The sequence below is a fragment of the Ursus maritimus genome, unplaced genomic scaffold (genome assembly GCF_017311325.1).
Source record: "Ursus maritimus isolate PB19 unplaced genomic scaffold, ASM1731132v1 scaffold_4, whole genome shotgun sequence".
Classification (NCBI taxonomy): Eukaryota; Metazoa; Chordata; class Mammalia; order Carnivora; family Ursidae; genus Ursus; species Ursus maritimus.
In genome coordinates this window covers 12,132,021-12,149,430 of record NW_024426552.1, presented here as the reverse complement: position 1 = coordinate 12,149,430, position 17,410 = coordinate 12,132,021, and the positions used below count along the sequence as shown (strand labels likewise).

The 17,410-nt window shown below is 37.7% G+C and overlaps 1 protein-coding gene across 1 annotated transcript in view; it reads right to left on the bottom strand.

Moving 5' to 3' along the window:
- Positions 1-17,410, bottom strand: part of PAXBP1 (PAX3 and PAX7 binding protein 1) — a 33,620-nt gene that overhangs the window by 9,484 nt on the left and 6,726 nt on the right. The window contains exons 3-14 of the mRNA XM_040621020.1: positions 17,229-17,405; positions 15,867-16,088; positions 15,203-15,306; positions 13,940-14,157; positions 13,205-13,394; positions 9,428-9,551; positions 5,732-5,831; positions 5,529-5,644; positions 3,546-3,745; positions 2,355-2,499; positions 1,536-1,657; positions 53-129 (exon numbers count right to left, since the gene is read on the bottom strand). Of these exons, the coding sequence (XP_040476954.1) occupies positions 53-129; positions 1,536-1,657; positions 2,355-2,499; positions 3,546-3,745; positions 5,529-5,644; positions 5,732-5,831; positions 9,428-9,551; positions 13,205-13,394; positions 13,940-14,157; positions 15,203-15,306; positions 15,867-16,088; positions 17,229-17,405 (1,795 nt within the window). The remainder of the gene's footprint in view (positions 1-52; positions 130-1,535; positions 1,658-2,354; positions 2,500-3,545; positions 3,746-5,528; positions 5,645-5,731; positions 5,832-9,427; positions 9,552-13,204; positions 13,395-13,939; positions 14,158-15,202; positions 15,307-15,866; positions 16,089-17,228; positions 17,406-17,410) is intronic.

Below are 17,410 nucleotides of genomic sequence, written 5' to 3'. Positions count from 1 at the left end.
TGGAAGATAATGGATAATATTATCATCTTTAACATTCTGAAGAGTTACTTACTTTTTGGGATATAAGGGCATGAAAACATCATCATCTAAAGTTCTCCGCATTCTTAATAAGAGTGCTTTTAGGTATACCTAAAGAATTAAAAACAGATCACACATTTTAGTAAGGGTTATGATAAAAGTTAAATTTTAAGAAAGAAAAACAAGCCATATTCTAAATCACCTGAGTATTCAACTTCAAGTCAACAGTCTTCTCCAATTTTTTACATTCCTTGCTGAAGGCATTTAAGGTCTTTAATACTCACTACTCTTAGTTCAGCCCTCAACTACCAGGCAATGAAGCCACTTAGAAATCTGTAAACCCTTCAGGCTACTACATAGTACTAAGACTTAAAATCAGATACATATTCTGGTTCTTCTCAAAATGAGGTCAGTGAAAATGATGATGGAGAGCACCTTTTCCGGGATGCCTGGGTGGCTCAGTCAGTGAAGCCTCTGCCTTCCGTTCAGGTCATGATCTCAGAGTCCTGGAATTGAGTCCCCCATCAGGCTCCTCACTCTGTGGGGAGCCTGCTTCTCCCTCCCTCTACATCCTCCACTCATGCTCTGTTTCTTTCGCTCAAATATATAAATAAAATCTTAAAAAAAAAAAAAAAAAAAAAGAGCACCTTTTCTGTGTCTAAATTGTCTACTTAAGAATGCCCAGAGGGATGCCTGGGTGGCACAGCGGTTAAGCGTCTGCCTTCGGCTCAGGCCGTGATCCCGGCGTTATGGGATCGAGCCCCACATCAGGCTCCTCTGCTATGAGCCTGCTTCTTCCTCTCCCACTCCCACTGCTTGTGTTCCCTCTCTCGCTGGCTGTCTCTATCTCTGTCAAATAAATAAATAAAATCTTTAAAAAAAAAAAAGAATGCCCAGAGGGATGACAACAATCTGAAGTTTGAAAATTAGTTGTTTTATATGATGTTCAAATGCTTTAGCATTTAAATCATAATGGTTACCCATTCTAGTAGTTTTACATTTTTCTTTTTCCAAAAAAACCCAGTTCTTAAAAGGGATGTTTGATTAGTGGGAAGTGGGGAGGTGAGAAGGATGAGAGGCTACCTGGAGTAATGACACCACCTTGCCAGAGAGATCTTAACATTAAAAATATGATGATCTCAAATCTTATATATTTCAGGCTATAAAGGACCAGATGGCCTGAGGGAATCAGATTTTCTGGCAACCTTTAGAACATAACCACTCACTCCTTCAACTCTCGCTCATTTTTTTTTTTTAAGATTTTATTTATTTGCGAGACAGAGGGAGTGCGTGTATGTGCGCGCGAGCAGTGGGGAGAGGCAGAGGGAGAGGGAGAAGCCTACTCCCCACCAAGCAGGGAACTGGACGCAGGGCTCAATCCCAGGACCAAGAGATCATGACCTGAGCTGAAGGCAGTCACTTAACCAACTGAGCCACCCAGGTGTCCCAACTCTTGTTCATTTTTGAAAGGAGAGGGGAGAAAAAAACCTTTCACAGATAATAAATAATTAAGTTACCTGGGTATTTTTGTTTTCTGCATTCACAACTGAAGGATATCCATTTATTAATTTTAGTGTAATTCCAACCATTCTTGAAGTCTGTGTTGTAGAAAAAGGGTCCCACATATTTTCAGCTATTACTAGTAAGAGAAAAGTAGGATGTGCTGAGATACAGAAGTAAATTGCAGCTGGCTTAAATCTGCATCAAGCAGCCCTCAACTTATAAATGCCAATCCTGATTTACTTTTTCTCTCTCTAGAGTATAAGCTCCACTCTTCTTTGTCCTCTTAACTCTGGAAACGTTGAAGATGAGGCAAATGTGGGGAGGGCATAGATTCATTCTATTTTCTGCTGCTGGGTGATAATAAAGATTGGCGGGGAAGGGAGGATTTCTATATCCTAGGAGATGTCCCACCATCTTGTCCCAGCAAGTTTTCCTAACTAAACTTGAAACGTTTGTAATATTTTAAATAGGTTCCCATACCAATGATCCCTAATCTTTTTTGAGAAATTGATGGAAGTAATGAAATTGCTCCCCAGCAAAACGCATATCCCCCTGCCAAGGCTATGTATTCAGTTTTCCTTCAGGTAGTATCTAAGAGTCTCTAAAATTCATCTATGGATTAATTACTGCCTCCAACTCCAGGCCCACCCCAAGGTGGTCTTCAAGTCTTAGGCTAAGAGATGTCCATCCTTTAACCATCTCTGGACCTGGTGGTTACTTTATCATCTGTAATATAACTTCTATGAGGAAATACGCGCTCTGGGTAAAAACTCGTAGAAGTAGATTTGAAAACCGATGTGTCTAATTAAATGTTCAAATTCAGAAATCTCTACCTGTTAGTTTAGGAAGAATCACCTTTTCCACAATGGTAGGCAATAGTGCAACATCTACATCATCTTTCTCTTGCTCTCGCTCTTCACAACCATAAAATAGCAAAGATTCAAACCACAGCATATTCTCAAAGTCACGACATTTTGCCTAGAAAAAAGAAATATTAAAAGTGAAACATCTAAAATACTTGCTATTTCTGCCTCCAGCCATGGTTAAGAGTGACAGGAACAGGATTTAACCTTCAGTGGTAAACAACTAAAGACTGGACAAGATATATGAAACATCCATTTCCAGACACTGGACACAGGTAGGACAGGACTATGGCCCCCAAAAGGCAGAGAATCAAATGAAGTGAGCCTTGGTGGGAGCGCAGAGCAGGTGGGGGATCGCAGGCAGAGCAGTCTCGCTCAGGTGTGGGGACAAGCACTGGAGTTCAGGGAGGCTGAGACAGCTGGAAGCCGTGGGGCAGAGGAGGGAGTGACCCAGAAAAAGAACTCCAAAATGCACACAAGTCCCCCTGACCTCTGCTGTGTACATGCACAGGGTGAAACTCCACAAGGTCTGGCAAAGAACAACTGGCAGTTGGGGGCCAAATGGTTCCGTTTTTTCAGTTGTTTCCAGGGCTCCGACCTCAGCCCCTCTTCTCCTTACAGTTTACACATTCAACCCAGCCAATCTCACTCGTGCCCATGGCTCCATCCATGTGTAGGTAACCTCCAAAACTCTTGAACATGACCACTGAACATATATAGGACCCTTATAAACCAGGCCATCAGGTCCTATTAATTCCACCTCCTAAAGTTATCAATTTGTCTTATTCTCCCAATTTCCATTACCCTCGACTCAGTTCAGGTCCTCATTTCATATCTGCCTCACTGAGCTAAGCGAAGTTCTAAGTTTTTCTAGGATCAAAGGACCAAGGTCTTATTATTCATTCACATTCATACCCCAGTGTCACTACATGCAATTTTAGTTGACTGAGAAAAGCACTGTAGATACCTTGAAAGTAACAAACGGCTTTCTTGAGAAGGAAGGGAGTGTAAAAGATCATGACCTCATACAGTTTCTACTGTAGCCCTGTGCCCTACCTCCCTTGAAAAATATTTTGCTTAAGCTAACACCTCTAGCTTTGAGATTAAAATTACCCAGGCACCATGTTATACTGCTCTGTACTAGTGACACAAGCCACTCACCTCAAGAGGAGTCCAAGTGAGAAGCTGCAGCCGTATAAGGGGGTTGAACAGCTTTGGCAAACAAAGGCCAATGTAAGCATCCTTGTAGGACAGATAGTATTTTGAACGCCATGCCTCAAATTGGGATTTAATACAGTCGATTGAATAGAAACTTTCAAGGACATCTTCAAAAACCTTGCTGGACTCCTTTGAAATGCGATCTAAAGACAACAATAAAAACAACAAAAACCCCACAGAGAACCGTAATTTAGTATGTAGTAGAAAAAACACAATTCAGTATTTTCAGCGTAGCTTCAGTATCAATCAGATAGGCTCATTAACAGAAAAATCATTGTTAATTACAACTTAAAGCACAAACAGAGGTTAAGTTTAAGTTTCAAATGTCTATTATGCAAAGCAGAGTGTAGGCAGTGTTCATCTGCACGGCTCCAACACATAGCATTTCTGGTTCCCAGAGTTTAGTTAAATTCCACCTGTCCCCCAACAAGTCAGCTCAAATTTCAGTTACTATGGTATATTAACCATGAGTAATTGCATGAAGTAACTGCTCTTCAGTCCACAATCACTGTATAAATATCAGATGTGCATCATGATCAATGAACAATCGTATCACTTCTTTCAAACTCTGCTGGTGACGGCAAGAACGGACATAGACAAGTATCGCCAATGGATTCTAGGATCTTTAAGTGGAAGGTTATTTGATGCCACCGATGACCTGGGAAACGGGAATCTTTATAATGGAGAGACCTAGTTGTGACAACTTACTTCTCAAGATCAATCTTAGCATCACTAGTAGTGGCGACAATCTAACACTCACCATCTGACATTATGCAATAAGCAGCAGCATCTTATATGAAGTATTCTTGCCAAAACAAAAGCTTAACCTGAATCTAATCAAGTCTTCAGACCTAAATCCCACCTTACATGGAAATACAGTGAATAGAAAAACAAATTAATACTATGAGGAAACAGACAAATTTAAAATGTAGGAAGTTCCGCAAGGTAAGTGGCCTGGTCTCTTCAAAAACTTGTCTTAAACAAACAATGGGGGTGTGTATATGTGTAAGGTACCCTTGGACATTCATTAATTCTAGGGGGAAAATGTAACAACCAAAAGCGGGGCAGGAAATCTCGTGTGGATCCTAGGTTGGAAAATACAGAATAATCCACAAAAACAGTCCCAAGAGTTTTATTTTGGGGGAACTGCTACTAAACAGACACAATATAAAGAACTTATAGTTAACATGCTCAAGTGTTTAAAGTACCATGGTGTCTACAGGCTCCTTTCAAATGGTTCAACAACACACACACACACTCACACATCCCTCAAAAAATTAAGGCAAACTTGGTTAAATGACAATAACAACCGCTGAATCTGGGTGACAAGTACATGGGTGATCACTGTGCTATTCTTTGAATTTCTGTTTAAAAACATTCACTATAAAAAGGTGGGAGAAAAACAGACTTCTCCGACTAAGTTCCAAATGGCTTGCAGCTGATATAATTCCAAAGAACCACAACCATTGGTGGGAAATGAAGACTTCTGAAGACTCTTCTAGAAATGCCTGGCACATAGCGGTATTAACTGTTCCTCTTGGCTGACATTATTCAGGACTCCGCAAATCAGGAGTTTACTTCAGGTCTGAGTGTCCCATGGCCAAGTTCTTACCTTCCTAGGACAGGCTGCATTAGGGCTATCATTGGGATCTGACACATTTTTTTTTGTCACTTAAAATTCTAATTCTGAAGAGTAATATCATTGATTATGCAAGTACTAAATAAAGCCCATGATGAGGTGTCACCACTATTTTTGAGAATTCATCATTATATTCAGTTAATAAAAATGCGTGCAAGTTTTTACAATTAAGAAAAAAGTGGCTGATTCTAATTCATATGCCACAAAACTTCATACCATCTCATGGTAAAAACCACATCCAATAAACCAAAGCGTCAATGAATCTCATTTCCAAATAAATGTCTAACCTTTTTCCAGATTGAAATTAGTAATATCTGTAGAAGTTTCTTCATCATCACTGGAAAGGCCTTCAAGGTGATCTGCCATCTTACCGGTTTGCTCTCTGGCTTGTCTCCGACGAGTCCTAAATAACAAACATCATGTTCCCAAACCAGATAAAAGAGATTCCTCCCTTTGCAAACAAAGCAACAGCAAGCATTTTTAGAATTACCTTCTGGCCTCCCGTTCTGCAATCCTACGTTTTGCATGCTCTTGATACAGTGCCCGATCTCGCCCAAAGGAATCGAGATTTGGTGCCATCAGAGCTTTATCTGCAAAACAACGATGGTTAAAATTAAAAGCCTTCCTTCAACAATCTTGAGGAAAGAGTTTGCACAGAATAAGCCATAATGATAGACTGTTTGCTAATCTCAACGACAGGATTCTGCGGTAACTGGTAAACGAGATAGTTTTCTAGTTTAGAGCAAATCTCAGTATTATTCTGTGTTCCCATGAAAAGGAGTAGAAAAATAAATGGAGAGTTCAATAACCCTACACAAAAACAACTGGGATTAATCACTGTTTTTATATCTACTTGTGAAAGAACTAACTAGTTGATGCTATCATGATGACCAAATAAATTAAAAATCAAAATTACCTGTGCAAAGGGAAAAATAACAGATTACTTTTTAAGGAAGAAGTTAAGCATCACACGTTGAATGATACGAAAGAAAAGAAACATGGGTAGGAAGGATGAGAAAACAGCTTTGTTTTGGGAGTTTAATAATTTATTCTATTTATTCTAATTTTGCTGTGTAGAAATTTAATCTCTATTTCTAAAACAAGGACAGAATCAACATATAGAATGAAAACCAGATCTAAGAGGACCAACCTATGCTTTCTCAAACTCTTTCAAAGCACAATTCCCTTCTTTTTTTGCTTCCTATTTCCCGTCTCTCTCTCCTTTTAACTTTCTAGGGCAATTTTCTAGCCTTAGCTTCCAACCTTCCTATTTAAATTTATATTTCAGTTACCGTATTTTTAAATTCTAAGAGATGGCTCTTATTCTGAGAATATTCCCTTTCTATAGCATCCTCTACTTCTGTCACATGTAGGGCACCTCCTATTACCTTCTGAAGGGTATCAAGTCTATTTTGTGTATCCTTCTGCTGCCTGCATTGTCTTTGTTTCCTCAGTCCCTTTGGTTCTACTGCGTGTGCTGCTCTAGGATCAGTAACCACCTCATATAAAAGAACGAGACTGGCAGTTCTGTGGACAAAGGTGGGAGATGTCTAACACAGGCCTCTCCATACAATCTCTGGGGCGAAGTCTTCTGTTGGGGGATCCCAGATGTTCGCATCTAAGGGTCTTTTCTCTGGACCCATTCTCTTTCTCCAGAGAATAGTCCTCTGATCTCTTGTCTAGGGTAGGAGGAGGAGCAGGGGTTAACATCTGTCTGCAATACTTCCCTCATTTCTATACTTTATGAAGATATTCTGTAAGACAGGGATCATAACAGAAGCAAACGACCTGAGGGACAGGATGCGAGAAAATCATACATAAAATGAAAGACATCATGGGGCGCCTGGGTGGCACAGCGGTTAAGCGTCTGCCTTCGGCTCAGGGCGTGATCCCATCTTTCTGGGATCGAGCCCCACATCAGGCTCCTCCGCTATGAGCCTGCTTCTTCCTCTCCCACTCCCCCTGCTTGTGTTCCCTCTCTCGCTGGCTGTCTCTGTCTCTGTCGAATAAATAAATAAAATCTTTAAAAAAAAAAAAAAAAAAAAAAGAAAGACATCAACTTAGGCTTTCACATATTTCTTCGCCTGATATCAGAGAGGTGCCGCCAATAGCAGCAACAGGAAAAAACAAACCCCAAAATCAGCCCTCTATTTCGTGTATCCTAACTATCGTAGGCCCAACTATTTTTAAAAGCTGACCTTGAGTTGTTCATTCATACTTCAAAATCACTCTGACATCAGGAAGGATGTTCCAGAGTTCAGCAATTATAAAGAAAGATGAGCAAGGTAAAAAGAAAGATGCCCCTGTTGTACCTCAACTGAGTTCACACACCACAGGTGAATCAGCTGAAGTCCCAAGTTATAGAAATGATTCCTGTCTCTTTAAGAGGTATCCTTCATTAAAGAAATGTTTTAAAGAATATTCACTGCTATAACAAATACTTAAAATGTCACTATGTTCACAAGATTCTGTAGTATATTAAGGGACATAGGAGAGAGTAGAAGACTCAAGGGATAGCCGCCTTCACTTCGCTAAGAACTACATGCAGTAATCCTGTTAAGTGTTCACAAATCTCAACAGATGAATCTCAAGGTTTTTTGTTTCTTTAAAAAAAGATCAGAAATGGAAGTGATACTTTAATGTCCCATGTAATTTTCCTCAAACCTTTGACAATGAAGAGTCCTCTCCAAGGCAGTATTTTTTACTTTCTCATTACTTTTCAGTTTTTTTCCAAATCTCAATCTAATTAACATACATCATTCAACCTTTACTTCTAATATCAAGTAAGTAAATAGCTTCAAATTATAAAGAACTGCTAATAGGCAGGAAACGCTATCTGATGAGATGCACAGCTCATACAAACCATTTAACTGAAAAAGGAATGACTTCCCATCAAAGGTTACCTGTAATCTGCCCCAGAAATCTGGTTCTGCCTGAATCGAAAGTGATCTGGAAGGCCTGCATTAGTCACCTAGGTGCCCAATACGGCAATAAACCAATTTAAGTTTGTGTGGCAAAAATAGGTCAAAGCCATTCATATGGCTCACATCTGAGTCTCACTCAGCTCTGAGGGCCATATTACCACCTTTTACAATGGTCCAAAACCCACCCCTCAGGGTTTGGGACACAGGATGCCCTCTCAGGGATCCAACATCTAATTTAGGGGACACCCTGTATGACAAAGCACTGTTTTCAGAAAGAATAACATTAGGGCCCTTGGCACTTGGATCACCTGGGGTGGTTGTTTAACAAGAAGATACTGGTCATTATCCAAGACCTAGCAAAAATCTCTGAGGACAGGACCAGGAAACCTGCCTTTTAAATTAGTATCACAGGTAATTCTCATGCACACTTCATTTAGACCTGCTGACACAGGGAACAAAGAGATGACAAAAGAAGCCACAAGAAATCCATGCTGGGAAAATTCCCAGCAGAGCACCCAAGAATATGGAGCACAATGGAAAAATGGAATTAAAAGGTTTAAAACTTCTGGTTACAGAATCTCAGCTGCACTATTTAATGAGAGGCTTCCAATTAATTTCGGTTTTCCAAAATACATCTCATAATTAAAGGAATATAAACTGAATTTCTAAACTTTTACATTAAAATTTCAAGAACTGGAGGCAACTGACTTATTTAAAAAACCCAGTATAAAAGGCAAACTGGAGAATTAAAAAACTATGCTTTTCTCTGAGATGTGAAGCTCAAAAATGCCCTAATCTTGGAGTTGTATTATTTGTTATGTCATTAAAACCCCTTTCAGTATTTTCCAGTCCCCAAATTCAGAATCTTTCACTGTGATCAACAAGAGCATTTGTATTGGTGTTATGAACAGGATGAAAATGGGGTAGAAAGATCAACTGGGGCCCAATGATAGTGGTTTTAAGATAAAATACTAATAATATCTTCTCTATACTCTAAAGAATGAAAAAATATGTCCGAAGAAGAATAAGATTGATAGCGTATCAGTGCATATTTTTGAGCTCCTTGCGAAGCTATGTTTTCTTAAACACAATCCAAGGTCATGCTGTTGAAAGTTTTAGAACTACCTGACACAAGAGCAAGGAAATGTGTTTCTTTAAAAAAAAAAAAAAAAAAAAAAGCTAAGCTCTCTAATTTTCAATTAGGCTGCACTAAGTAAACAAGGTTGTTTAATGAATAATAAAAACCTTCAAGATGGACTGACTTGAATGGCTTGAAAACTCCGAAGATTCATCTTTAATATCATCTTGTCGTCTTTGGACAAGGCGGGAAGCTCGCTGTTTGTACAGCTGATGTATTGCTGATTCAAGTTCATTAATCAGTGGCACCTGTAAAAATACAACACACTCCGTAACACCAAACTCCTCAGTTGCTTACTTAGTTGAGGGTTCCATACTATTTCCGGATTTCTGAAAAAGTACCCTCTAAGGACAGAATCATCATGAACTCCCAATGGGACACAAATAGCAATTCAGTTTTACGATGTTTAGGAAACATCTCTTCTTTTAATCCATATAGAGGGCTATAATGTCCAGTGCCTAGTTATTGGAGTAAAAGTTTGGTTAGGAAACTTAACGCTTCAATATTAGTAAAGAGAGCAAGTAATGTCAAAAGCTGTAGTGCTTTTCTCTCAGAATAAAGTACTTGCAAGTCTTTTAAAGTCCATTTTTAGTTTTCCAGCTGCATGATCTACCTCAGATTTTTTGTAGCTTAAAATAAACCATTCTTGCTGTGCAGTACCCAAAAAAGGCAAGGGCTCCATGAGCAGGTAAGAACGGGAGTCTGCTAACAGCCCAATTCCGGACACTTAAGCTGCTCTGCCACTCGTAGGTACCAAGCATCTTGCGGTAACGCAGTAAGGTCACACTACACACAGCTATATTTCACATTCGTAGATGTAACCTTCACTTACATTAGTAAGGCAAATACAATTTCTAGCTTTCACTAATCTAATATCAGTATCTCAACCTCAGAAAGCTAGCAAATGTTTAAATTTTTCCATATTGTGTAATAAAGTAATAAAATTCATCACATGAATTATCACTTTACAAAGCCAAGGAATTTTTCCAGGTTAATATCCACAGCTAAGCATTCACTCGGTTCATATAGAGTACAAAAGCTTATAGAATAAAACCTAACTTAAAAAGAAAAAAAAAAAAACAGAAAACTTTCTCTTTATCAATATCTTATATTATAACCAAATGCTATGAAACTTTCACAAAACACTAACACAACCACTACACATACCTGAGGAAACCAGAAATTCTAGTTTCCTGATGGTTAGTGCAAATGGAAAACACAATATTTAGAGTTTGGGAACACTGGCACCAAGTGTTATAGCAGCTTCCTGAACTGAACAGACTGCAAATGGAAAATAAAAAAAGGCAGGTGGAATTCAAAGATGTCTGTAATAAAAGCAATTTTATACATTGCATGATTCCGTTGAAAAAGTAGCAAATGTTCACAGAAAGATCAAACTGATGGAGTTATTTTAATCTCTAATATGCCACACCATGGGCAACAATGTCCCCAAATCTGCACTGATTATCTTAGACAGCTGAGTCCACAGGCTCTATCTTTAAAATTTACAATGAGTGACTTTTTTTTTTTAAAGCATTTAGTGCTGAATTACTGTGACTTACACTTCCCCACCCCCTTATTTTTTTTTCCACACCACACAGGATGAAAGACGAATGTACTATGTACCTAAGGTGCATTCTGTCACTCCTGGAGACTGTTAACATTCCTCTACTGTACAAGCTACATACCGAAGGCTGCATCAGACAGAATTTAATTATTCAATTTATAGCTAAAATTCTGATAATGTAATTTTTCTGTTCAGGTAATCGGAATGCCTTTCAACAAAGCTGAGAAAATTCTGAGAATAAAAACCTTCAAACACATTTTTCAGCTCTCTTTCATGTTTAACAATACTGATTTGTCTCAAGAGTATGCACCATGACAATTTCTTGACCCTCTCCAAACTCAAAACTGTTCTTGACTATTTTTATTTCAAGACCAAATTTAAGGCGAAGAACACAAGAAGGAAGATGACTATAGGGAAACAACACAATGGAAAGTTAAAATGATCTTTAAATAATTAAAAAATCTAAATTCAACACTACTTAAACTTTTGTAACAAAAGAGAAAAAAAAAACCAAAGAAATGTTTATCTTTCTATGGCCTTACCCTGAAACAAATTTTTATAGTATAAAATGAATATTCAAATGTATCCAATTATTCCTAAGTATTTTCAAGGCGACAATATATGTCAATATTAACTTAGAAGCAGTCTCTTAATAAAACTCAATGCATATGAAAATGTCAAAATGAAATAAAGTACTCATCCTTAAAAGAAAGGATTATCTACCTCTGTACGTGACTCTGTGAAACCACATTAGCACATTTGAAGTGATTTCTCTAGGAACATGGTAATTGAGATCAATAAAGTATACTACTTGTTTTTAAAACAGCGATTGAAAACCATATGAACTAGACGTCTTAGTAGTCTCTTTAATTCAAGAATGATATAATCTATTCGATCAAATTACTGTCAATTTTTAAAAGTTAAGCTTATAGTTACAAGTATGTAAGTTTACTAAGTTCTAAAGCAAAGGCTCAGATACTTCAAGGAAAAAACTGGACAGGGACACACCTCACTCACAAAGTAGGGTTTAAGACAAAGATCCTTTCTCCAGTCACAAAGGTTATTGGACCAGCTCCCACCATGTCCACTGGGCTCAAAAAGGCTTTATTAACAGGACGGACACAAGCACCAGCGCTGACACCTATGTCTACTTCCCACCTTGACTTTAGCCCCCTGCAGAGTCAAACCTAGGTCTCTTTCCCACCCTTGTACTTGTCACCCTAAGCCAGTGATCTGCCACAAGGGATATCATAGCTCAAAGTACAGCTGCTTCTCCAGAATCAGGTGATAAGACAAGAATGTGATAAACCCTACAGATAAGACCTGGTGAATGCTGTCTCAGCCTGCACCTGACCACAGACTGGCTAGAACCATTAAGACCCAGGAGGAAGACAGTCTAGCAGTGTTCTTTCGTGAGTCTTTGGCTTTAGGGTATTGAAGTAATCAGCAGAGATGATAAAATATTCCTTCAAACATACTATGCTTAGAGATTCTATGCTAATCCACACAGCCAAGAAAAAGGGAAAAATGTTGCCTTCTAATTTGTATCACTTGGAAGTTTAGAGACAGGAGATGCAAAGATTTTAATTTTTTTTTTTAAAACATAAGGCCAAAAAGTCCACAAATGCTTATACACCAATGCACCAAATACATTTATCTTAAAAGAGAAAAATCAATTAAGAGGTCATTTGAGAAGGGGATCCTATGTGCAGCTAATTTAAAAAATGCAAATAAACAGTACAATAGAATGCAAAGAACCATTCCAAGTGCCTAGCATACAAAAAAACAAAAAAAGGAACTTGGAAGAATTGAGGCCTTCAAAGAAATGACCAATATTACAGTTCCTGAAATGGCTGAAGCATAGGCTTATTTAGATGAAGACTATCAGCAGCAATGGTGTGACCAACTTTATCTAGAGATGAAAAAAAAAAAAAAACTAATAAAATTTTGCAACTTTATGCCTATTTGGAATTATCTATAGAAACAGTTTAAAGATAAGTTTAGACCTAGACCATAAAAAAGAATATTCCACCAGATGAGTCCCTTATATTCTAATATTTCAGGACAGGCCAATAATCTACCACTATATTAAGCACAACTTGCCAAAGTCTTATTTAAATACGCTTTATCTTATTTGTTTGCAAAAAGGCACTATGCCGCCCCCAAGACAGAATGTCGCTAATGAAGTGAAGAAAATGAAGCGTGGTTTTTCATCACTTCTAGAGCTGAATTCAGTGGATATTTTCTGAGAAATACAGAATTGATCTACACAAGGCCGTCTAGACCTCCCTAATTTTGCCTTAGTCAAAGAGATTAATATTTTTGCATTCTTACCTTTTCACTGAAACACTCAAGCAAGTCTTGGACATACCCTCGCATTTCTTGCAAAAATTTATACCGTTCACCAATACCCCCAGAAGACCCTTCTAATCTTTCAATAGCCCTGGTAGAGTCCACTCGGCTTTGCAGATGTTTCTCATGCTGCTGTCGATTTGTTTTGTGCAGTTCTTTCATGGAGTCCAACCTTAAGAACACAAAAGGATAAATATAACACATTTACATCCAAAAGTCTATGCTGTCAGGACTCTTGCAATATTATAATAATGCAATTTAGTTCCACTATTAGAATATAAAAATACTTGGAGTGGCATCTTTTCATCTGTACTGCTTTTTTTTCTCAAAAAAAAAAAAGGAAAAAAGAAAAGAAAAAGAAAAAGAAAAAAAAAAGGCAGTTTACAGACTTCATATAAAGTTATTTGGTGGGCTAATCAAAATCTTTTGCTTTTCCCCCCATATCTTGACTATGCTTTTTCAGAGTCCAAGAGGTACAAACTCAGAACTGTCTTCAACAAGATCATGGAGTGGCATTTTTTATAACTTTTCGAGGCTTCCAGAGAAGTAATCCAAGAAGGTAGCAGAACAAAGTATGAAGTCATCTTCTGTTTAGCTTTTGAAGATGGGCCAGTGAATCTTCTTTGCCGATGTTCTGCATCTGCTACCCCAGACTACATGTTGCCTGAGGGAACAGAAAGCTAGAGGACAGGTCTTTAAGAAGTTGATCTGCCCTACCTGTCTTTAAGCTGTTTCTTTACCAAATCAATAGTAACGGGAGTCATCTCATTACTGGGAGTTTTGAAAGGGACTGTATTATCTGTTTTTTGAGATTTGGCATCAGATGATCCATAGGCAGTATAACTATAAGGAATGCCATAGGATGAACCATAAGGCATCGTCTGGTAAGTGTTCTGGTAGTACATATTCACTTCAGTGGGCTGACTTGCTTGAACCTAGAAAAGAAATGGGATATATATGAAAACTAACAGTTAAAACTATAAATATCATGCCTTTAGGGTTAAAAAAGAAAAAAAAAGAAAAAACAAACAGCAAAAATTATACCATTTTCCAAATACTATGTCAATTAAAAAAAAATAATTGCAGAGTTCTTCAGAATCAAGTAAAGGTAGGGCTGGATGAACATTCTAACTCTTATGGGATTACTAGATTCATTTCTATTAATTCCCAGGAAAACATAACATCAAAGAAGTTTAGAGCTGGAAGGGACATAAAAAATAATCCAAGGCCACCATGTTATCAATGGAGGAGAACAAATGACTTGTTGTAAGTAGAGAATAAATAGATGAGCGGAGACTAGAGACTGCCATCTAAATACCCTATTTTCTTAACATAACCCAAATGTGTGCAAAATTCTCTGTCAAAACACCAGGAACAAAAATAGTTTACATTTATGCAACACTTCCACTGTTCTACTTAATTCTATAAAGCAAATTGTTGTAACTATTGAGGAATAGACTTTTCATCTACAGTAAGTTTTCATATCACAGAGAAATCCATCTTCCACAAAATAATTTCTAAAGTCAGAAACAATAAGCTCTACAGGAAAGAAAAATTTTATTTTATTTTTTTTAACAGTGGTTCTCAAGTTCAGTGTGCATCAGGATGACTTGGGAGTGGTGGCTGCCCCCCCCCCCCCGGTTTTTCATTCACTAGATCTCAAGAGGGTGAGAATTTGCACTTCTAACAAACTCCCAGAAGCTGCTGCTGTTGCTGCTGCTGCTGGTTTGAAGAACTACTCTGAGAAACACTGACCTAGGAAACCAGTAATTTCCCCATCATTCTGACTGTAAAAACCAGAAGAAAATACAGGTTCTTTTAAAAGCTTATTGGATATGTAACTTTATGTATTTTCTTAATTACGTTAAATGAATGACAAAGATTCAATTCAATGTTCAATACGTTTTTAACTCAACAAAATAGGCAAAAAAGGTTTTCATTTACTTTTCCATTTTTGAAGTGAAATCCATCAGTTCTTACCTGAGGGATATTAATTCCTTTTCTTATCTGCTCCTGTTCCCATCGGCTGAGCTCTTCATCTTGTTCTCCAGTTACTAAAGCATCATCATCACTCCCCTCAATGCCTGCAGTCATAGCAGCAAAGAAAATTAAAGACAAGAAAAGCAGGGAAGGAAGAGATGCTATTCTGACACTTCACAAAAATTAAAGAAAACTACTGGTATTAATTCAGTCTTACTAAAAATGTCAATCATGATCTCCTCTCTTTTGATACTCCTGACCTTGTTTGTCTTGGCCGCGGTCTCCCTTGAAGCAAAAGGCAGTATTACGTAATCGTTAAAACCTTAGGAAGGTTTCCTAATCTGTGAGCTTGACATCAAATCAACAAAGGAAAGAACAAAACCTAAAGGCCTCTGAAGACTGTTAAGCGGATTATATAAATTTATGCATGTAAAGTGCTTAACACAATACTGTCTACTTAGGAAGTGCTCAGTAAACATTAGCCATCACAGTCATGCTATAGATCTAAAAACATTCCAGTAAGACAGTTGTACCCAAGCAAAAACAGTCCTCAAACATTAAACATAGTTAAGTAAAGGTGGGTCCTTTTCATTTGTCTACATTTAATAGCAAATCATATTTAATAGCAATACAACAGGCTTACTATCCTATTAAATCAAGTTACCTATTTCCTCAGCAATTTTTTGTCTTTGTGACTTTTCTTTCACAGAAAAAACTATGCGGCGTTTCTCATCATCATCTTCATCATCGCTGGCATCATTCTCATCTTCTCTAACAAGGCGGCCTTTACCAGGCTCACTATCATGAGGAGTGAAATCTCCTAATTCTCGGGCCATTTGACGCTTTTTCCTTGCAGCATGTATAAAAGCAGCATCTGGAATTTCTCCTGGAAACATATGGTAAGGATTATAAAAGATGGAGATATTAGGGTATAAAATTTCTAGTTTCTTGAAAATATGAAGGGTAAAATATTCTCACCAAGAGAGCCTTGTTGTAGTGATGGTCTAATGTTAGCTGCTGGTGCCCCCTTCCCAAACTGTGCCTGTAGTCCAACTGATTTATTTTTAATTTAGCTTAAATGGAAACTAAAAGTAGCTACGGAGGCTAAAAATATATATGTAATGGCACTACATATGAGAAAGGGGGGGAAAATCCACCATAGCAACTTTAACTGTAATTTTTTTTCATTTTTAAGAAATAAACAAAAGTAATCAAGTCATATTACCGAACTAGAAAAGAAACAATAAAAAAGGTGCCCACAAACACACCTTAAAAAACCATTATAGCATGTTTCTGTTGCAAACAGCTTTCAGTTCACCTGTAAGCACACTGAATATATCATTCTGTACCTAATTTTGCCTTAAAGCACAGTAAATTTTTTCCATGTTGTTGTCTGGCATAAATACAATTTTTAATGGCTTAACAATATTCACTGAACAGATAAAGCATAACCTACTACATAATCGAATTGACCTTTCACCTACAGTAAAAATTAATGCCTTTCTACTTGTCTATGTTATTTTAATACCTTTGGAACATCCCATCATGTAAATGTACCTTAATTTACTAAACTGTTCCTCCCCTGCTAGACACGTTTTCTAAGCATTTATTTACTGGAAAACTGATTAGCCAGTGAATAGATTTGCAAACTATTTCCTATAGAAAAGTAAAAAGGAAGACAGTGTGGGGCATAAAACTAATAACTACTTTTGTTTTTAGTAGCATTTCTAAAAGTGTTAAAGTCTTAATCTGAAATACATTAAAAAAAAAAAAGACTAGTACCATTTACCCATTTACTTGAAGTCTCACATTTGCTCTGATAACAAAAGTGCCTCTTTGAGAATGATCTTGGAAAATTGGGAAGTTTCTAGTTCTCTCACTTTAATTGCACAAGGAAACACCTTGGCTTCAAGCAGGGATGTCATAAGAAACACCACTTAGCTAACTCCTTCCTTCACCATCTTTCCACACGGCCCTTCTCCTTGAGGGCTTCCTTCATTTCTGAGGCGTATTTGCAAGTACACACCTGGACGGAGAACGTTCAAAGAAGATAAAGCATTTGAAAAGGCTCCACCAGCTTTTGGCTTTTCTTCCTCCTTCTCACTTTCCATATCCATTTCATCTTCACCATGTTCACTGATGATAACCCCATCTTCTTGACTAGTGTCCTTAACATGTCCTGCTTTGTCCAAAGGTGGTTCGTCTACA